The sequence below is a fragment of the Dipodomys ordii genome, unplaced genomic scaffold (genome assembly GCF_000151885.1).
Source record: "Dipodomys ordii isolate 6190 unplaced genomic scaffold, Dord_2.0 Scaffold13, whole genome shotgun sequence".
Lineage (NCBI taxonomy): Eukaryota > Metazoa > Chordata > Mammalia > Rodentia > Heteromyidae > Dipodomys > Dipodomys ordii.
The window spans coordinates 16,194,641-16,210,953 of record NW_012267229.1 but is presented as its reverse complement, the minus strand read 5'-3'; the positions used below and the strand labels follow the sequence as shown (position 1 = coordinate 16,210,953).

The 16,313-nt window shown below is 49.2% G+C and overlaps 2 protein-coding genes across 3 annotated transcripts in view; one reads left to right on the top strand and one right to left on the bottom strand.

Annotated features, from left to right (window-relative positions):
* Positions 1-646: 646 nt before the first annotated feature.
* Spag4 (sperm associated antigen 4) lies at positions 647-4,751 on the bottom strand. Of its 2 annotated transcripts, XM_013010786.1 has the most exons (12): positions 4,448-4,751; positions 3,853-3,963; positions 3,567-3,633; positions 3,332-3,393; positions 3,070-3,113; positions 2,857-2,882; positions 2,628-2,736; positions 2,368-2,443; positions 2,177-2,292; positions 1,614-1,781; positions 922-1,011; positions 647-811 (listed from the first exon to the last, which is right to left on the bottom strand). In XM_013010786.1, the coding sequence occupies exons 1-12, from the start codon at positions 4,749-4,751 to the stop codon at positions 653-655; spliced, it is 1,332 nt and encodes a 443-aa protein (XP_012866240.1). In that variant the 3' UTR covers positions 647-652. The 2 variants fall into 2 exon arrangements, with proteins under 2 accessions (XP_012866240.1, XP_012866239.1); XM_013010785.1 differs by lacking the exon at positions 4,448-4,751 and having other exon boundaries at positions 3,332-3,473; positions 3,581-3,633; positions 3,853-4,253.
* Positions 4,752-13,142: 8,391 nt separating this feature from the next.
* The window catches only part of LOC105981598 (fer-1-like protein 4), a 28,185-nt gene continuing 25,014 nt past the window's right edge, over positions 13,143-16,313 (top strand). The window contains exons 1-5 of the mRNA XM_013010812.1: positions 13,143-13,221; positions 13,538-13,593; positions 14,175-14,263; positions 14,348-14,447; positions 16,038-16,129. Coding sequence (XP_012866266.1) covers positions 13,143-13,221; positions 13,538-13,593; positions 14,175-14,263; positions 14,348-14,447; positions 16,038-16,129 — 416 coding nt within the window. The remainder of the gene's footprint in view (positions 13,222-13,537; positions 13,594-14,174; positions 14,264-14,347; positions 14,448-16,037; positions 16,130-16,313) is intronic.

Below are 16,313 nucleotides of genomic sequence, written 5' to 3'. Positions count from 1 at the left end.
AGCAAAAAAAAACAAAAACAAAACAAAAATCATGACTGCTAGGCCTGTATCAGTTCTGTGACTTCAAAAAAGTTTTCTAGGGCTTCTCATGTCTCCTTAATTTTGACTGCCTAAAGTTTCCCCTGTAGTCCTTGGAGCACTTCCCAGATATTTGGGATAGAAGTTGAGTGCAAGTGAGGTTTTAGCAATTCTACAGTTAAAGGGGTTATCCCTGGAGAAAGGTCCTATTCTGATGTCCTCTATTAGCAACACAACTTTGAACAAGTCTCTTGATCATTTTCCGTGTTCCTTAAGGGCTCTCTCCTCTCCCTGATTATTGATATGTCTTTATGGCTTCTTATTAAACAGATTATAATCCAGTATTTTAAGGATGTTATAATCTTGGGGGGGGGGAGTTTCTTTGCCAGTCTGGGGGCTTGAACTCAGTAGTGTTGAAAGCCCAACAAAACTGTTTCTTACTCTTGGCAAGCCCTCCATAAACATCATCATCTGCCTCTACATTGATCTGGGCTTCTCTAAGGAAAGAATGCGTTGAAAGGTAGGTCCTACCATACTTACATGCCAGCTAGGTACCTCCTCAACAGAACACCTCCAAGCACTCATTCAGCTTTCTTTGGCACAAAGCTCAATTCTATTCCAATCATCAGTATGTTTAATGGAGCCCCCCAGTGGCCCCTGAGACACTTTCCCCCATTCCCTCTGAGGTCCGCACACCATGGGCACGGACTCGATACAAGCATGTGAAACGTGGGTGGCCCCAGTTGCTTAGAATCTGGATCTTCACCTTAGGGAAGGCAGATGGAGGGTCATTCTGGGAAGACAAATGGATCATGCCAAGAATTGCTCTCTCAAGGTTGCCCTCCCCGGCCATCTTCTCAATGCCCATTGCCTTATCACCTTCGGCCCCAGAGATAAACACACCTGTAGATGGAAAGTCTGAATCTCAGATTTCTGCACATCAAAGGTGAATTTCCCCAAGAAAACTTCAGTTTCGTCATCAACCTGGAGGCCCTGGTGGGTGAAAGGTGAGGAGCAATGAGGCACAGGCAGAAGACAAAACGACTTTGTCCAGGATCTTCTGTGTTCAGTGGCTATATTTGTTCTCTCATGCATGTTCTGATGGAAGAATGTATAATGTAAAATGTGGGCTCTAAAAGACTAGATCAAAAGTCTGTCCCGTTGTTAGGTGTGTGACTGAGCAAATAATGTCTCCTTTTAGAGGTTACCTTAGTATTTCATAAGTTGTCATGTGCCCTGAGAGGCAAAAGATAGGATGTCCAGTTTACAGATGAGTAAATAAAGTTTCAAGTGCTGGGGCTAGTTCTGCTTTTTTTGTCATGGGGCTTGAACTATGGGTCTGGGCGCTGTCCCTCAACTCTTCAGCTCAAGGCAAGTGCTCTATTGCTTAAGCCACAGTGCCACTTCTGGTTTTCTGGTGGTTAATAGGAGATAAGAGTCTCATGGACTTTCCTGTTCCGACTGGCTTTGAACTATGATCTCAGATCTCAGCCTCCTGAGTAGCTAGGATTACAGGCGTGAGCCAACCATGTCTGGCAGTTCTGCTTTTTTTTTTTTTAATACCCCCCACCCCTTCCTGGTCTGTCTCTACTCACAAAGACTGAGAAGTCACGGGGAGCGCTGTTGGCTCCCCCAGTGTGTGCCACGCTGATTGGCGGATGCTGCAAGGTGATGTCGCTCAGCTGCACATGTCCTGGCAGCCGGATCACTACCTGGCCCTGGTCACCCTCAAAAGCCCAGCAATTTCCAGGGAACACATCTGGCTGCAAACAGGGGAAAGGGGGAAGAATATTAGAACCCATGGACACTCAAGAAGTTGAGACAGGAGGGTGGTGAGTTTGAAGGTAGCCTGAGCTACCTGGTAAGCCCCCGAGGCAAAGGCAAAAACAACAAAAACAGATCCAATACATCAGTGGGCTGACAGAGCATCCCTCTCAGCCCTGGGAGAGTCCACCAGCCCTAGTCCCTGCCTGCATAGATAGATATGTCAGTACTGTTTCACACTCTGCTAGATTGTTTAAGGAGCCGAGACTCTTAGGGAGCTATATCCTGGACACTAGCGATGCCCTCATCTCAACCAGGACTCTACCAAGTTCATTAAGGTCTTTTCCCTTGCTCCAGTTCTTGGTCCCATCCCAGATTCAGGTTACAGGCCCACCTCCAGGATGACTGAGGGTGGCCGTGCATAGTTCCAGAAACTGAAGCGATTCCAGAAGTAGGCAGTGTTCGTGTCCTCGTAGTCCTCGGATGTCTTCTCTAAGTCTATGGAGGCTCCTAAGGCAAAGAGAAGAACGCTCAGCCCGCCCCTAAGCCTAGCCCATGGCTGAGAGGGGTCAGTCCGCCTCTTACCCACTGAGCTCAGCGCATAGTCAGGTTTCCGCACGAAGTCCTCATTTAGCCTCTGGAACACCAGCTTGGCCACTCTCTGCAGGAGGTTGGGCCAAGTTGGTAGGGTGGTGTACAGGTGGTGGTGTACAGGTGGCCGCGCAGGCAACTTAGTGCTCCAGTGTGGACTTTGAGGGGGCCTCGGAGACCGGCGGTGAGGATCTGGGTTGGAGGTTGAAACCCCCTAGTGGGCACGACCCACCCGAGGTTTCCCAGGTGCTCACCTCGCTGTGGGCTGCGCGAACGCTGGACATCTCCTTGTGCAGCTTGTGCAGCTCCGCCTGGAGCTGCTGCAGCTGTTGACCCTGGGAGCGCACGCGCTCATGGTACTCGCTGGAGGGGAGAGTGGGGCGCTGTGCGATTGACTCCCTGTCCCCATGCACCCTCCCTATACCCCCCCCACCACAGAAGCACTTCCACACAGCTTACTTCCCACCCCAAGAGCCCTTTCACCTTAGCGTCAGCATCTCCTTAGGTTCCTGTCGGGAGTGAGGGAGAGGGGCACGTCAGCGCTGTGCAGCCCCCTCTCCCACTCTGCTTTCTGAGAATCTGCCCCATTCCTCCACACCTGGTCTCACCCATGCTTCCTAGGAATCTGTCCTAGCACTGCGCTCCCACGGACCTCCATCATTCCCTCACCCGCCCAGGACAGTCTCCCCAACTCACATTCTCCAAAGGAGGGACCAGATACAGGAGTCCCCACCAGAGTGCTGGAGAAAAGAGAGAGATCTCAGGGGAAGGGAGAAGACCTTGAAGATGGCCGAGGCCTGAGGGGCTGGGGCTGGGGCTGGGGACGGCCATGTAAGACCGGGGTAGCACTAAAGGATTTTGAAGGGGCTGAGAGAGCCAGTGACAAAGGGGAAGGCGGGGAGCTGGATTTGGCTGTGAAATTGTAGAGCTGGGGCCCCAGGGAATCGCCAACCCTCACCTGCCAGAAAGATGCCCAGCAGCGACACCGCCGTGAACAGGAAGCGGATGGAGCAGACCTCCCTGAGGAACCGCCGGGAGGCTGAGGCCCGAGGCCCTTGGCCAACCCCCATCCCCGACCCCAGGGGTCCTAGACCCAGCTCCTGCGAACACGACTCAAGCCTCAGCCGGGCCCGGCCCTGCTCCCCTCCCTTGCCAAAGAGCAGCCCTGGGCCGCCCCCGTCCCTCCCTCTGACCTGTACACACTGACCAGCGCGCCTCCTACCAGGGATAACAACACGCTCAGCACCTGGAAGAGGAGGCCTGGAGAAAGGAGGACCGGCTCAGAGAGGGCGAATCCCGGGGACCGGCTCCTAGAGCACGGTGGTCCAGTGTCAGGAGGCGGAGTGGACAGTAGGACGAGCTGAGACCCAGACAAGGGATTGGACACTCAAAGAAGGGGCCAGGGGCTCAGGCGGGGTAACCGGATTCTGAAAGCGGAGTTGGGGGGTCAGGGGGAGTCGGGATCGGCCTGGCCCGTACTCAGGAAACTCTTGGACACCCGCGGGGGAGGAATCTCCTGTCTCAGATCCAGAGTGGAGAGAAGGTCGAGCTGCTGCTGTTCCTCAGAGACTACAGGAGGCTCCGCAAGCTCTGTAGGAGCCCAAAGACTCCATTGAGGCCTTGTGTACCGCTGACTCATCCTTCCACCAGTGCCCAGTCGCAGGCTCCCGAGTCTAGCTCCAGACAGCCTCTCAAAAGGGCTTCCACCCCGATCCTAGGTTCCCACGCTCGCCGTGTGCCCACGTAGGACCAGCCGTAGTTGGTCCCGCCTCAAACAGAAGCCCCGCCCCAAGCTAAGGTTCTGGCTCTGGCCGCTTCCGCGGGCAGCCAACCACTCTCGCCAGCACTGAGGGCCTTCTCAGTGGTGACCAATCACAGGATTCCACGCCCCTTTCCAGGACCGTCCAGCAGACCGAGGCCCGCCCCCAGGGGATTTTTTTTTTTTTTTAAGCTATGTCTAGGGACTGCCCTCACTTTCCCCCGGGTGCCCGGACAGTCTTTCCCGATCCACGCCAGGCCCCGCCCCGCAGGGTCCAGCCCCGCCCTCTCCCCCCGGGTTCGACCCCGCCCGCACCCGAGGCCCCGCCCCTCACGGTTGCCGCGCCACGGGGGGTCTGCCCGTTGTGGCTCCGGGACGTCGGCTTCGGCCGGAGGCTTCCGGCTTTGGGGACTCCTGCAGGCATTCCTGGGGTCAAGGCCGGCTCTCCGCAGCTCGAGCCCTTGGTCCTTCTGCCCTCGAACTTCCCGGGCCCCAGACCAGCCGACCGGTGCCCGCTGCTGTCCCTCGAAGTCACGCTCTGTGAGCTGTTGTCGCTGTAGAAGTTGGGCGTGTGCTTGTGCGGGGACGCGGTCGAGCCTTGGCGGGGGCTCCGCCGCATCCTGGCCCGGGGCCGCCCCTCACGGACGTCAGAGTCGCTGTCGCAGCCGCCCAGGCCCTCGGCCCGCCCTCCGCCGCCGCCGCGCGCCGCCGGGACCCCGCGGACCCTGCGCGAGCCGGCGGGCCCCGCGGCCGCACTCAGCCCTCTCGCCCGCCAGAGGAGACCACGGGCCCTGGCGGCGCGTCACCGCGCTGCCTGTGACGTCACCGCGAGCCCTGGAAACGGCGGACTCGGGACACTCACCCAAGACTGCGCTCGCGTCGCGGCGCACGCCTGTAATCCTAGCTACTCAGAAGGCTGAGAGCTGAGGATCACGGTTCGAAACCAGCCCGGGGAAGGAAAGTCCGACAGACTCTTACCTCCAATAAACCATTAGACATCGGAAGTGGCGCTGTGGTTCAAGCGGTAGGGCGCTCGCCTTGAGCTGGAGAGCTGAGGGACAGCGCCCAGGCCCAGAGTTCAGGCCTAAACCGACTAAATAAATAAATTGCATTGGCAGTCAGTTTCCAATCTTTCCCTGTATTTCTCTGCTCAGCACTTGACACTGACGTGCTATAGATGTTTCTTACCATAGCTTTATCATGCGCACTAAGATGTAAACTTTCTGAGGATGGGCATTTTTGTTGGTTTTGCTCCCTATTGTCTCCTCCAGCACCAAGATGGGCTTATCCTGTAGTAGATGTTCAAACATTTGTGAGGGAATAAGTAAGAAGGAGCAGAGGATGCCTCAGCCTTCTCTCATCTAGTCTTCAGGCCAAAGAACCCTGTCTCAGGACATTCTTAGCCAGGTCTGGGAGCATGTGTGCGTGTACATGTGTGTATGTATGAATTCCACATTGATGGATTGTAGTATATCCACATTCAGAACACACACACCATCTCTGGGGAAGGGAATTATGAAGCACAAATAACCACAAATCAGAGGGTCCCAAAATCTACCATGCAACAGAATATCAACACATCTCAAAGAAATCCAGGGTTTTAGGTTGTCCAGGTAGTCCACACCTCTAATAACAGCATTCAGGAGCCTGAGGTGGGCAGATTCCAAGTTCAAGTCCAGCCTGAGCTACATAATTAAGATCCTGTCTCATAAAGAGTTGGTGGCTCAAGTTCAAGAGTGCCTGCTAAGCAAGCACAAGACCCTGACTTCAATCTAAAAAGTAAATTAGAAAAAAATTCAGATTCTCACAAATTGGGTGGGCTCAGGAATTTGCTCTGTGTGTGTGTGTGTGTGTGTGCGTGTGTACATGCATGGTAGTCATGAAGCTTGAACTCAGGGCCTGGGCACCGTTCCTGAGCTTTGTTGTTGTTCAATGCTAGCACTTTCAACTTTGCTTCTCGCTTTTTCCTGAATAATCGGAGATGAATCTCCCAGACTTTCCTGCCTGGACTGGCTTTGAATCAAGATTTTGAGATTTTAACCTCTTGAGTAGCTAAGATTATAAGTGTGAGCCCCTAGTACCTGGCCAGAATTTGCATTTGTTATTAGCTTACATTAATAGTACAGGGGGCTTTCATTGTGATAATTGCATAGACTTGTACAGTGTACTTTGAACAAGTTCAGTTCCTCTATTAAATTCTCAAACTTCCCTCCTCCCAGGGATTTGCATTTTTAAGAACTACATGCAGGGCTGGGAAGGTGGCTCAGTGGTAGAGTGCTTGCCTTGCATACTTAATGCCCTGGGTTCGATTCCTCAGCACCACATAAGCAAAAAAAAGAAAAAAAGCCGGAAGTGGCGCTGTGGCTCAAGTGGTAGAGCACTAGCCTTGAGCTGAAGAGCTGAGGGACAGCGCCCAGGCCTAGAGTTCAGGCCCCACGACCGGACCCAAAAAAAAAAGAACTACATGCACAATCCTGATTAAGGATCTGGTACAAATTACACTGTAAGCAAACAGGTCCAAAGAGGGAAAGAAACTTCCCTGAGAGCACTACACACAGGACAGATTAGAATTCCAAAGTCCTGCCCTCTAGCCTAACACTGTCGTCCAATCTCACCTTCCTTAAAAATGTTAGCTCAGAGGGGCGGTACCTGTGCCAGCCCTCATGTTGCTTGATTAGATTCCACAGAACCCAAGAGGAAGAAGGATAGGAAGGCCACAGTACTGCAAATTAAGAATTCTGGTCCAGGAAGTGGTGCTGTGGCTCAAGTCGTAGAGCACTTGCTTGAACTGAAGAGTGTAGGGACAGTGTCCAAGCCCAGAGTTCAAGACCCACAACCGACAAAAAAAAAAAAGAATTCTGGTCCATCTCATTACCTGACTTATGAAATGGTAACCCCTCTGTACAGCACCTTAATAGTAACAATAAAAGTATATATTAAAAAAAATTCTGATCCAAGCCAAGTGCCAGTGGCTTACACTTGTAATCTTCGCTTGTCAGTAGGCTGAGACCTGAAGATTGCAGTTGGAAGCCAGGCTGGGTAGAAAAGTCCATGAGATCTTCTCTCCAGTTAACAGGCAAAATATTAGACTGTCAGCATGGCTCAAGTGGTATAGTACCAACTGTGAGCAATCAAGCCAAGTAAGAGCACAAAGCTCTGAGTTCAAGCCTTAGTATTGGCTCAAAAAAAAAAAATGATGTTTCAGGGGCTGGGAAGGTGGCTCAGTGGTAGAGCGCTTGCCTTGCATGCATGAGGCCCTGGGTTCCATTCCTTAGCACCACATAAGCAAAAAGAAAAAAGCCGGAAGTGGCGCTGTGGCTCAAGTGGTAGAGCGCTAGCTTGAGCTGAAGAGCTGAGGGACAGTGCCCAGGCCCAGAGTTCAGGCCCCACAACCGGACCCCCCCCCAAAAAAAAATGATGTTTCATACCTATCCCCTCTGTTCTTACCTTGTGTCCTATTTGACTGTGAAGTCCCTTGGTTCACAGTGTCTCTCAAAAACAGATGTATTTAAAAAAAAAAAAAGAGCAGATATAACTTGGACTGGGCACCAGTGGCTCAGGCTTGTAATCCTAATTACTCAGGAGGCTGAGATCTGAGGTTTGGTGTTCAAACTCAACCCCAGAAGGAACATCCAAGAGACTCTTACTTCCAATTAACTACCGAAAAGTTGAAGTGGAGGTGTGGCACAAGTGGTAGAGCACTAGCCTTGAGCAAAAATGTTAAGGGACAGAGTCCAAGTCCTGAAATCAAGCCCCAGTACTGGTGCATGCTCACAGGTGCATGCACACAGAGAGTGGGGGAGATCTAATTTGAACCCTGCTTTAAAAAAGAAATATATATTGTTCATGGTGCTTGAACTCAGGGCTCAGGTGCTATCCCTGAGCTTTTTCACTCAAGGCTTAGTACTCTAGCACTTTGAGCCACAGCCCCACTTCTGGTTTTCTGGTGGTTAATTGGACATAGAATCTGAAAGGGAACTCACATACAGTTCAGGGGAAGAGGGTTGATTGAGAGAGAGAGGGAGAGAAGAGACAGAGACAGAGAGACCAAACTGCCAACCCCACAAGATGGAGGCAGCCAGAACAAAAGAGTTTATAGCAGGAGGAGAAAGGTTAAATGGGGAGGAGGTGTGACCACAGCAGAGGCCACAGTGACCTCAGAGGATAGAGAAATGAGAGCCTGGAGGCTCCCACTGCCCCCAGGCCTGCTAGTTGCCTGGGTTACTGGTGCTGAATGGGGACTTTTCAGGTGCTGGGGAGAGAACTAGGGAGGGAGCCATTTCTCCCCAGTAGGCCTAACATCATGGATTTTTTTGCCCGGGTTGGCTTCGAACTATGATCCTCAGACCTCAGCCTCCTGAGTAGCTAGGATTGCAGGCATAAGCCATCAGCTCCCAGCCTATACCTTTTTTGTGCTTTCTCTTCTTTCTTTTTGGCAGCACTGGGTCTTGAACTCAGGGCCTTGTGCTTTCTAGACAGGTACTCTGCCATTTGAGTCACATTTTCAGCCCTTATCTGGTGTTTTCATTTTATTTGTTTTTTAATTTTTTTTACTGGTCCTGGGGATCAAACTCTGGGTCTGGCCACTGTCCCTGAACTCCTTTTTGCTCAAGGCTAGCACTTACCACGTGAACCACAGTGCCACTTCCAGCTTTTTCTGAGATTGATTAGAGATAAGAATCTCACAGGCTTTCCTGCCTTGCCTGGCTTTGAACCTTAGTCCTCAGATCTCAGCCTGCTGAGTAGCTAGGATTGCAGGTACGAGCTGCCAGTGCCCAGCTAGTCTAATGTTTTATAGATTCCAAAATGCATTTGGTTATCTAATGACAGAAAGAGGCAGAATAGAGATGGAAAAGCTGAGGCCTGGAGGCAGACAGAAGCCTGTCTACCTCAACGTTGCATAGGAAGACCCACTTCCTCTCACCCCTGAATGCTGTGTGTTGCTGCTGCCCTATGTATTCCTTTTATTCAAGCCAAACAAATCACGGGTCCCAGAACAACTCTGCATTCCTTTCCACTGCTTGGATGCCCATCTCTTCTCCTAACTCTTGTTTTAGAAACTCATTTAAAACACTCACACTTGGGCTGCAAATGTGGCTTAGTGGTAGAGTGCTTGCCTCACATATATGAAGCCCTGGGTTTGATTCTTCAATATCACATACATGGAAAAAGCTGGAAATGGCACTATAGCTCAAGTGGTGGAGTGCTAGCCTTGAGCAAAAGAAGCACAAGGCCCAGAGTTCAAGCCCCAGGGCTGGCAAAACACAAACACACACACACACACACACACACACACACACAATCACTCTTCAGCAAAGTCCCTCTGCCTTCTCTTCTTACGGATGTCCAGTCAAATCTTTCTACTCTGTGTTGCTATACTTTGTTATTGAGACATAGTCCTACCATGTAGTCCAGGCTGGCCTAGAACTCAAAATCCTTCTGATTCATCCTTCCAAGTGCTTGGATTTCAGACATGTACTATCATGTCTGGCCCCATTCCTACTGTAATGGTAATTGTGGGATGTTGTTTCTAGGCTATGTTAGCTATCGGCACCTATGGTTCTCCTGAAAGATGTTCTCACACATCTGAGTCATCTCTCTGTGGTTACACCACGTATTGGGGCATCAGACAATCTCGCACATAGGAGATAGAATGCTTTTAAGAATAAGTGGCTGGGCGCCAGTAGATGACGCCTGTAATCCTAGCTATTCAGGAGGCTGAGATCTGAGGATCGCGGTTCAAAGCCACCCCGGGCAGGAAAGACCGTGAGACTCCCATCTCCAATAAACCACTAGAAAACTGGAAGTGGTGCGGTAGCTCAAGTGGTAGAGCACTTGCCTTGAGCTGAAGAGCTGAGGGACAGCACCCAGACCCAGAGTTCAAGCCCCATGACCGACAAAAAAAAGAAAAAAAGAATAAGTGGTTGGTAATGAAATACACTCACACATAATTACTGTCAGCAATTATGGGTCCAGACTGCTAAATATATTCACCCATAGCTGAGCTTAATTATTACATACCTGTTAAGGGTTATTAACCTGCCACGCCACATACACTTGGTTGAAACTTTTGGAATGAAAGGTTCTGGACAGGAGTGGAGTCTGGCATAGACTCAAGCCCCAGGCATCCCCCAGGAGTTGGTGGAGAACTGGATTCCCTAAAAAAGACAATCTGGTCAGACTTAACCCGTTGTTCTCTGAGAAAGAGAAGTTCCAGTGTGACTGCTGCTCACCACAGTGACCCAGGGCCCAGTGGCAGGATGCCTGCCCTGTGCCCTGACAAGTCCCACCTGGGAGAGCGTCTGTCCTGCCTCCAGGCCAGTTCAGGCCTGCCATTGTACACAACAACCCTTGTTTCCTCCTCTAACAAGCAGCTCAGTATCCAACCATCATGGGACCCAGTCCGAGAGGCACAATGGAGAGGAAAGCTGCCGAAGCAAGCATTTGGAAAGGAGCAGAGATCACAGCAGGCAAAGCAGCCATGAAGATGTGTCTGCAAGGAGTCCTTAGCTGGGTTCAGCGAAGAGAGGCCAGCGCAGGAGGGCGGAGCACTTCCATAAAGCTGCCTGTAGTGGATAGATGGCTTCTGATTTGACATTGGCAACAGAATAAGGGACTGCAAGTTCAATGAATAGTCTCTGGCCAGAGAAACAAGGTCAAATGCTTAAGTTTCTGCACTTCCAGTGGTTCCTGGTATTTCCAGCTGAGTGGACACCTTTCTGTGACCAGTGGGTGCCACCCCACCTTCTGCTCTGCGTGAGAGATTGTGTTGGACAAAGAGCTTCAAGGAAGCATGCCCCCAGGAAGGGGGTGTTGGTTCAAGGCTTCCCAAACACTTGGCTGCACCTTTATAGCCTCTACCTTTATTCTTACTATATTCTTCTTGGCTGTACATTCGTTGCCTTTATTCTCATTTTGGCTATTTTTCTATTGATCCGCGAACAGAGCATGTTGTATTTTTCCAGTCCAATAGAGATGGCTTCTCTAAGTAATAAAGACTAAGGCCAAAGATTAAATGTGGGCAATCCCCCAATCAATCTATCATCTGATGTGACGTTGCCTCCAGAAACTCCTACAACTTCACAAGCGGTTTTGCAGCTCACGCATAGTAAATGTAGAGACTTAAAATTTCTAGATATGTCCAATAGACAAAATCAATAATTTAAACTAAGTTAGAAAGAGCTATCCTAGTAGTTTAGAGAGTTCTAAAAAGAAGAGACCTCTGATTATAAAAGAAAAAGAAAGATTCTCCCAACAGTTATGATTAAGTTTAGTCCAACTTACGTTATAGGGAATAGATGGTGTTTTCACACAAAATATAAAGTTAGTAACATATGTCCTGAACCAACCAATAACCATTTCCTTATACAGGAGCTTATAAAGATGAAGTTAGTTGGATAAAAATAAAATTAAAAAGAGTACAATGTAAGTACAGCCCTGTTTTAGGTTTGTTAATTATTAAACATAAAAAAGTTGAATAGATGACATATTCTATTAAACAATATGCTAGACTTGTTTCGCACCACTTAGCTTAAACAGTTGGTGGGATAGTCATTAATTTTCATGTAATTCATCAATGCTTTGCCTTTAAAAAAAATTGATTACGTGCTTAAATAAACAAAGAATCTATGTCACAATCACACACTGTATAAAAATGTTAATTCTTCTCAATAAAGATACACTCAGATGCAACTCTTTTGAGTCTGTGTCTGTTTGTCACTTCGCCGACTCCTTTGCCCACCTATCCTGAGATCCCTGTCCCGTCGGTCCCAGTGCTCCGGCCGAGCTGGTCCGTCGCATTAACCTAAGCCAGGATCTTTATGTTTGGGAAAATGCACACATACTTGATATTTTCCAGACTAGTTCAAACGTTTGCAGACTCTTTTTTTCTTATTCTTTTCTTTTTTTCTTTTTCTTTTCTTCTCTTTCTCTCTTTCTCCCTTTCTTTCTTTCTCTCTTTCTCTTTCTCCCTTTCTTTCTCTCTCTCTTTCTTTCTCTCTTTCTTTCTCTTTCTCTCTCTCTTTCTCTCTTTCTTTCTTTTTCTCTTTCTTTCTTTCTCTCTCTCTCTCTTTCTTTCTTTCTTTCTTTCTTTCTTTCGGCTGTGGGGCTTAAACTCCAGGCCTGGGCACTGTCCCTGAGGCAATTTGTGCTCAAGGCTAGGGCTCTACCACTTGAGCCACAACTCTACTTCTGGGTTTTAAGTGGTTAATTGGAGATAAGAGTCTCATGGGGACTTTTCTGCCTAAGCTGGCTTTGAACTACAATCCTCAGATCTCAGCCTCCTAAATAGCTAGGATTACAGGCTTGAGTCACTGGTGCCCAGCCATTGAAGACTCCTTGAAGACTGTCTTTTGTCTCATTAGAGTTCTAGAAACCTAAGTTAAGTACCTTTGGTTCATGTGTTAAGAAGCCAAGAAAAAAAACCTATCATATGTGCAAGCTAGGGCTACATTCAACTACCTGTTAACTCAGTAGTTGTACTGAATGCCTAAACACTAACACAGGGCCTAGGGGATTCATTTGTTAATCCATCCATTTTCCTACCCAGGGTTTTTGTTTTGTTTTGTTATTGTTGTTTATTTGTTTTGAGATAGGATCTCCCTATGCAACCCAAATTGGTCTTGAATCGGTTATCTTCCTGCTTCAGCCTCCCAAGTGCTCCCAAGGCATGTATGCCCATATTGTGCTTTGGTCAGTGTTTTCAGGGTCTTACCATATGTCCCACCCTGACCTAAGCAGAGAACACAGAGGTGAGTAGGAAACAATATCCTAGCTCCCTGATCAAAGCATCTTCCAGCTTATAGCTGCTGCAGGCAGGAAGCACCACGCTGGTCTCAGGGGCCTTATTCTCCCTGTCCTCTCTCCCTCTCCACCCATGACCCCAGGCTTACCACCTGCGTGTTTGACTAGAGGGCAGGGATTGTGGAACCTGCTGGGTGAGCCCAGTGAGTCACAACTCAGGTGGGTAGGAGGGCAAGCGGGCAGAAGGAGAGCCAGTGGCTCTGAGACCATGGCTCTGACTGTATGTGTGAAGAGATTAACAGGGCTGCCCGGCACCCACGACCGACAAGTGAAGCTCAGCTTCCGAGGTGAGGTTGGTGATAAGAGTACTCTAAAGATGTTTTCCACTGGGGAGCTCTGGGTTTCTGTGGATAGACCTCTAACCCAAATCCTTGTTGTTGGCCCAGCCTGTCTCCATTCTCCCCTAACTGATCGCTCCATTCCTCTAAGGCCCTCCTTCTCTCCCTCTTTTACTTTTAAAATTAAGTGTGAATCAAGGGGAACTGGACAAGTGGGCCAGCGGTGGGAGGAGATATTTGTGTTTGCGTGTGTGTGTGTGTGTGTGTGTGTGTGTGTGTGTGTGTGTGTGTGGACAGATGAATGACCCATTTCAGTTCTGAGCAGGTTTTACCCAGAAAACAAGAAAAATTCACTGTGGTCAAGAAGCAGACATCGGCCAGGTCAGTACCACTGGTCCCTGGATGGAAAAAGATGGATCTTTCCAGGCCCATCCTGGGACCCTCCCATGGGCTCCTTCCTGGGTTTGGGAAGGAGTGGTCTCCAGAAGTGGGGTGAGTCTCAGGTTTGAGAGATCAGATATCAGATCCATTGGGGGACGTATCAGCCCCTTGAATAGAAAGATATTCACTTTAGCTGTGTATGTACAGTATATGCTAGTCCTGGAGCTTGAACTCAGAGCCTAGTTACTCTTTCTGAGCTTCTTTTGCTCAGAGCTAGTGTTTTACCACTTGAGCCACAGCTAGACTTCTGGCGCTTTTTTTTTTTTTCTTGTAGTTTATTGGAGATAAAAGTCTCACAGACTTTTCTGCCCAGGCTGACTTCAAACCATAATCCTCAGATCTCAGCCTCATGACTGGCTAGAATTACAGGCATGAACCACTGGCACCCACTGATATCAGTGTTAGGATATTAGCTCGGGTTTGGAGGGCTGGTTTCTATTTCAGGATCAGGAAGAGGTTCTGCTTTGGGGGGGGGGCGGTCAGCCCAGCATCGGGTGTCACAAGCTTTGTTCTATCTCCAGTTGTTCCGCTGGCCCCACTATGGGGCTCCATTGGCTGGGGAGAGTCTGTCTGTACAGGTGATCAACTGCAGCCATGTGTTCAGCCCCAGGTAAGTAGGCCTAGGTAATCTGGGGGGTGGCTTTGTATCATTGCTATAGATCAATTAATCTTCTGCTCCATGTCATTTCCCCAGGCCTCTGGGGACCCTGGTGATCTCCCTGCAGCAGCTACAGAGTGCTGGGCGATTAGTGCTTCGGGAGGCCCTGGTGGATGAGAAACTGAGAGTATCCCCGGTGAGTCTGCCAGCCATTCAACCCCAGGGAAAATTCAAGACCCAGACAAAGTGGTAACAACCATCCCCCCTTCTAGGGCTTCTTTGGTGGCAAGCCTGCTCGAGTAATATATGTGCCAGAACCCAATTTGCCTCTGAGGCCCAAGGGTGTGGCAGTGTAGGAGATCCAGCGTTCCCCATCACTCCCTGACTCTGGCATAAACTCACTTCTTGTGGGAGACACAGATGGACCTGGCTGGGTTTTCTTGGTATTTCATGGAAGGTTATGTGGCCCAAAGAAGTAGACCTGGCTTCACATCTATGACTTGTCAGAACATAGACAAGTTATTTAGCATTCTAAGTTGTTTCTTCAGTTACACAATATGCAGTCATAGCAAGTGTTGAGTTGTTTTTTTAAGTGTTGAGTCTTTTATTCAGTCCCTGGTTAGGCTCTTAGTATTATCTAACTGTGATGCTGAATGATGGGGATTCAGTGATTATAAAAACCAGGTTCAGCCAGGTGCTGGTGGCTCACACCTGTAATCCTAGCTACTCAGGAGGCTGAGATTTGAGGATCTCAGGTTGGAGGATCAGGCAGGGAAGTCCACAAGACTCTTATCTACAATTAAGAACAAAAATGTGGATGTGGAGTTGTGCTCAAGTGCTAGAGCGCTAGCCTTGAACATAAAATCTCAGAAACAGTGTTCAAGACCCAGGAGTGGCAAAAAGCAAACAAACAAAAAACTAGTGGGTACTTCCAAAGAGCTGGTTTACAGTGGCACCTGAACCATTTGGGGACCGGGTCTCTAAGGAAGTAGTGCTTGAATTTTGAATGGAAGCATTATAGTTTTAAGTGAGAGAGGACAGAGTTCCAAACAGAGGAACCTGAATACACTAAAATCCCAACACCCAGAAGGAGCGTAGCTGGGGTAGAGAACAGGAGCAGAAACCCAGAACGAGATGGAGCTGGAAAGGCTGGCAGGAAGTCGACCATACGGAGAAGTGAAGGCCATAGTGTCTTTCAATAACACGGAGGGAACCTCGGAGTTGTGGTTCATCCCACAAGGTTATCTTGTGCATTAAGATGTTTAGAAGATTGAGAATGCCGAAAGATGTATTGTATTCATAAACTGCTTTGTTTAATGGCAATTCCTTTGTACAACTATTGAAAGATAATAAATTAATTTTTTAAAAATTTGGAAAAAAAATTGAAGCTGGGCGCGGGTGGTTCATGCCTGTAATCCTAGCCACTCAGGAGGCTGAGATCTGAGGATTGTGGTTCAAAGCCAGCCTGAGCAAGAAACTCTGTGAGACTCTTATCTCCAGTAAAACACTCAGAAAACCAGAAGTGGAGCTGTGGCTCAAGTGGTAGAGCGCTAGCCTTGAGCTGAAGAGCTGAGGAACAGCGCCCAGGTTCAAGCCCAACGACTGACAATTAAAAAAAAAAAGAACATAGTTGATATTATTAATGATCAGAGGGCAAGTACAGCCCACTCCAGATGCCGGCCAGAAAGGTGTCTGTTTACAGATGGAGTAAAAGGCATCATCCTTGGGCCTCTCTTGGCCCCCAAACAATTTGAGGGGCACTAGAGGACACTGTATCTGGTTTCAGATCCAGGTGGAGCTTGACCTGAAGTATCAGCCCCCAGAGGGTGCTGCTGGAGCTTGGGCAGAGGAGGACTTTGGGACGCCCCTCAGGGACAGGTAATCCTTCCAGCAACCTGGGCAAGGCCTATCAATGCCAGTATAGATGGGTCATGGGAAGAGCCGTAGCATCCAGTACCACACTGGGTCTGATGGATCCCTGGACCCTCAGACTGAATATAATTGGGCTACAGCTTTGTAGCCAGGCTTGGCCTTCTCACTCCTTCCATTTCCCCTTCTCCTA

Bases quoted from the DNA above. Each gene is read 5' to 3' on its own strand.
- Spag4 (XM_013010786.1), bottom strand. From the start codon at position 4,751: ATGCGGCGGAGCCCCCGCCAAGGCTCGACCGCGTCCCCGCACAAGCAC. The intron at 3,114-3,331 runs GTGAGGGTTGGC...TCTTTTCTCCAG, and splicing joins GCTGGGCATCTTTCTGGCAG to CACTCTGGTGGGGACTCCTG. The intron at 1,782-2,176 runs GTGGGCCTGTAA...CCCTGTTTGCAG, and splicing joins CACCCTCAGTCATCCTGGAG to CCAGATGTGTTCCCTGGAAA.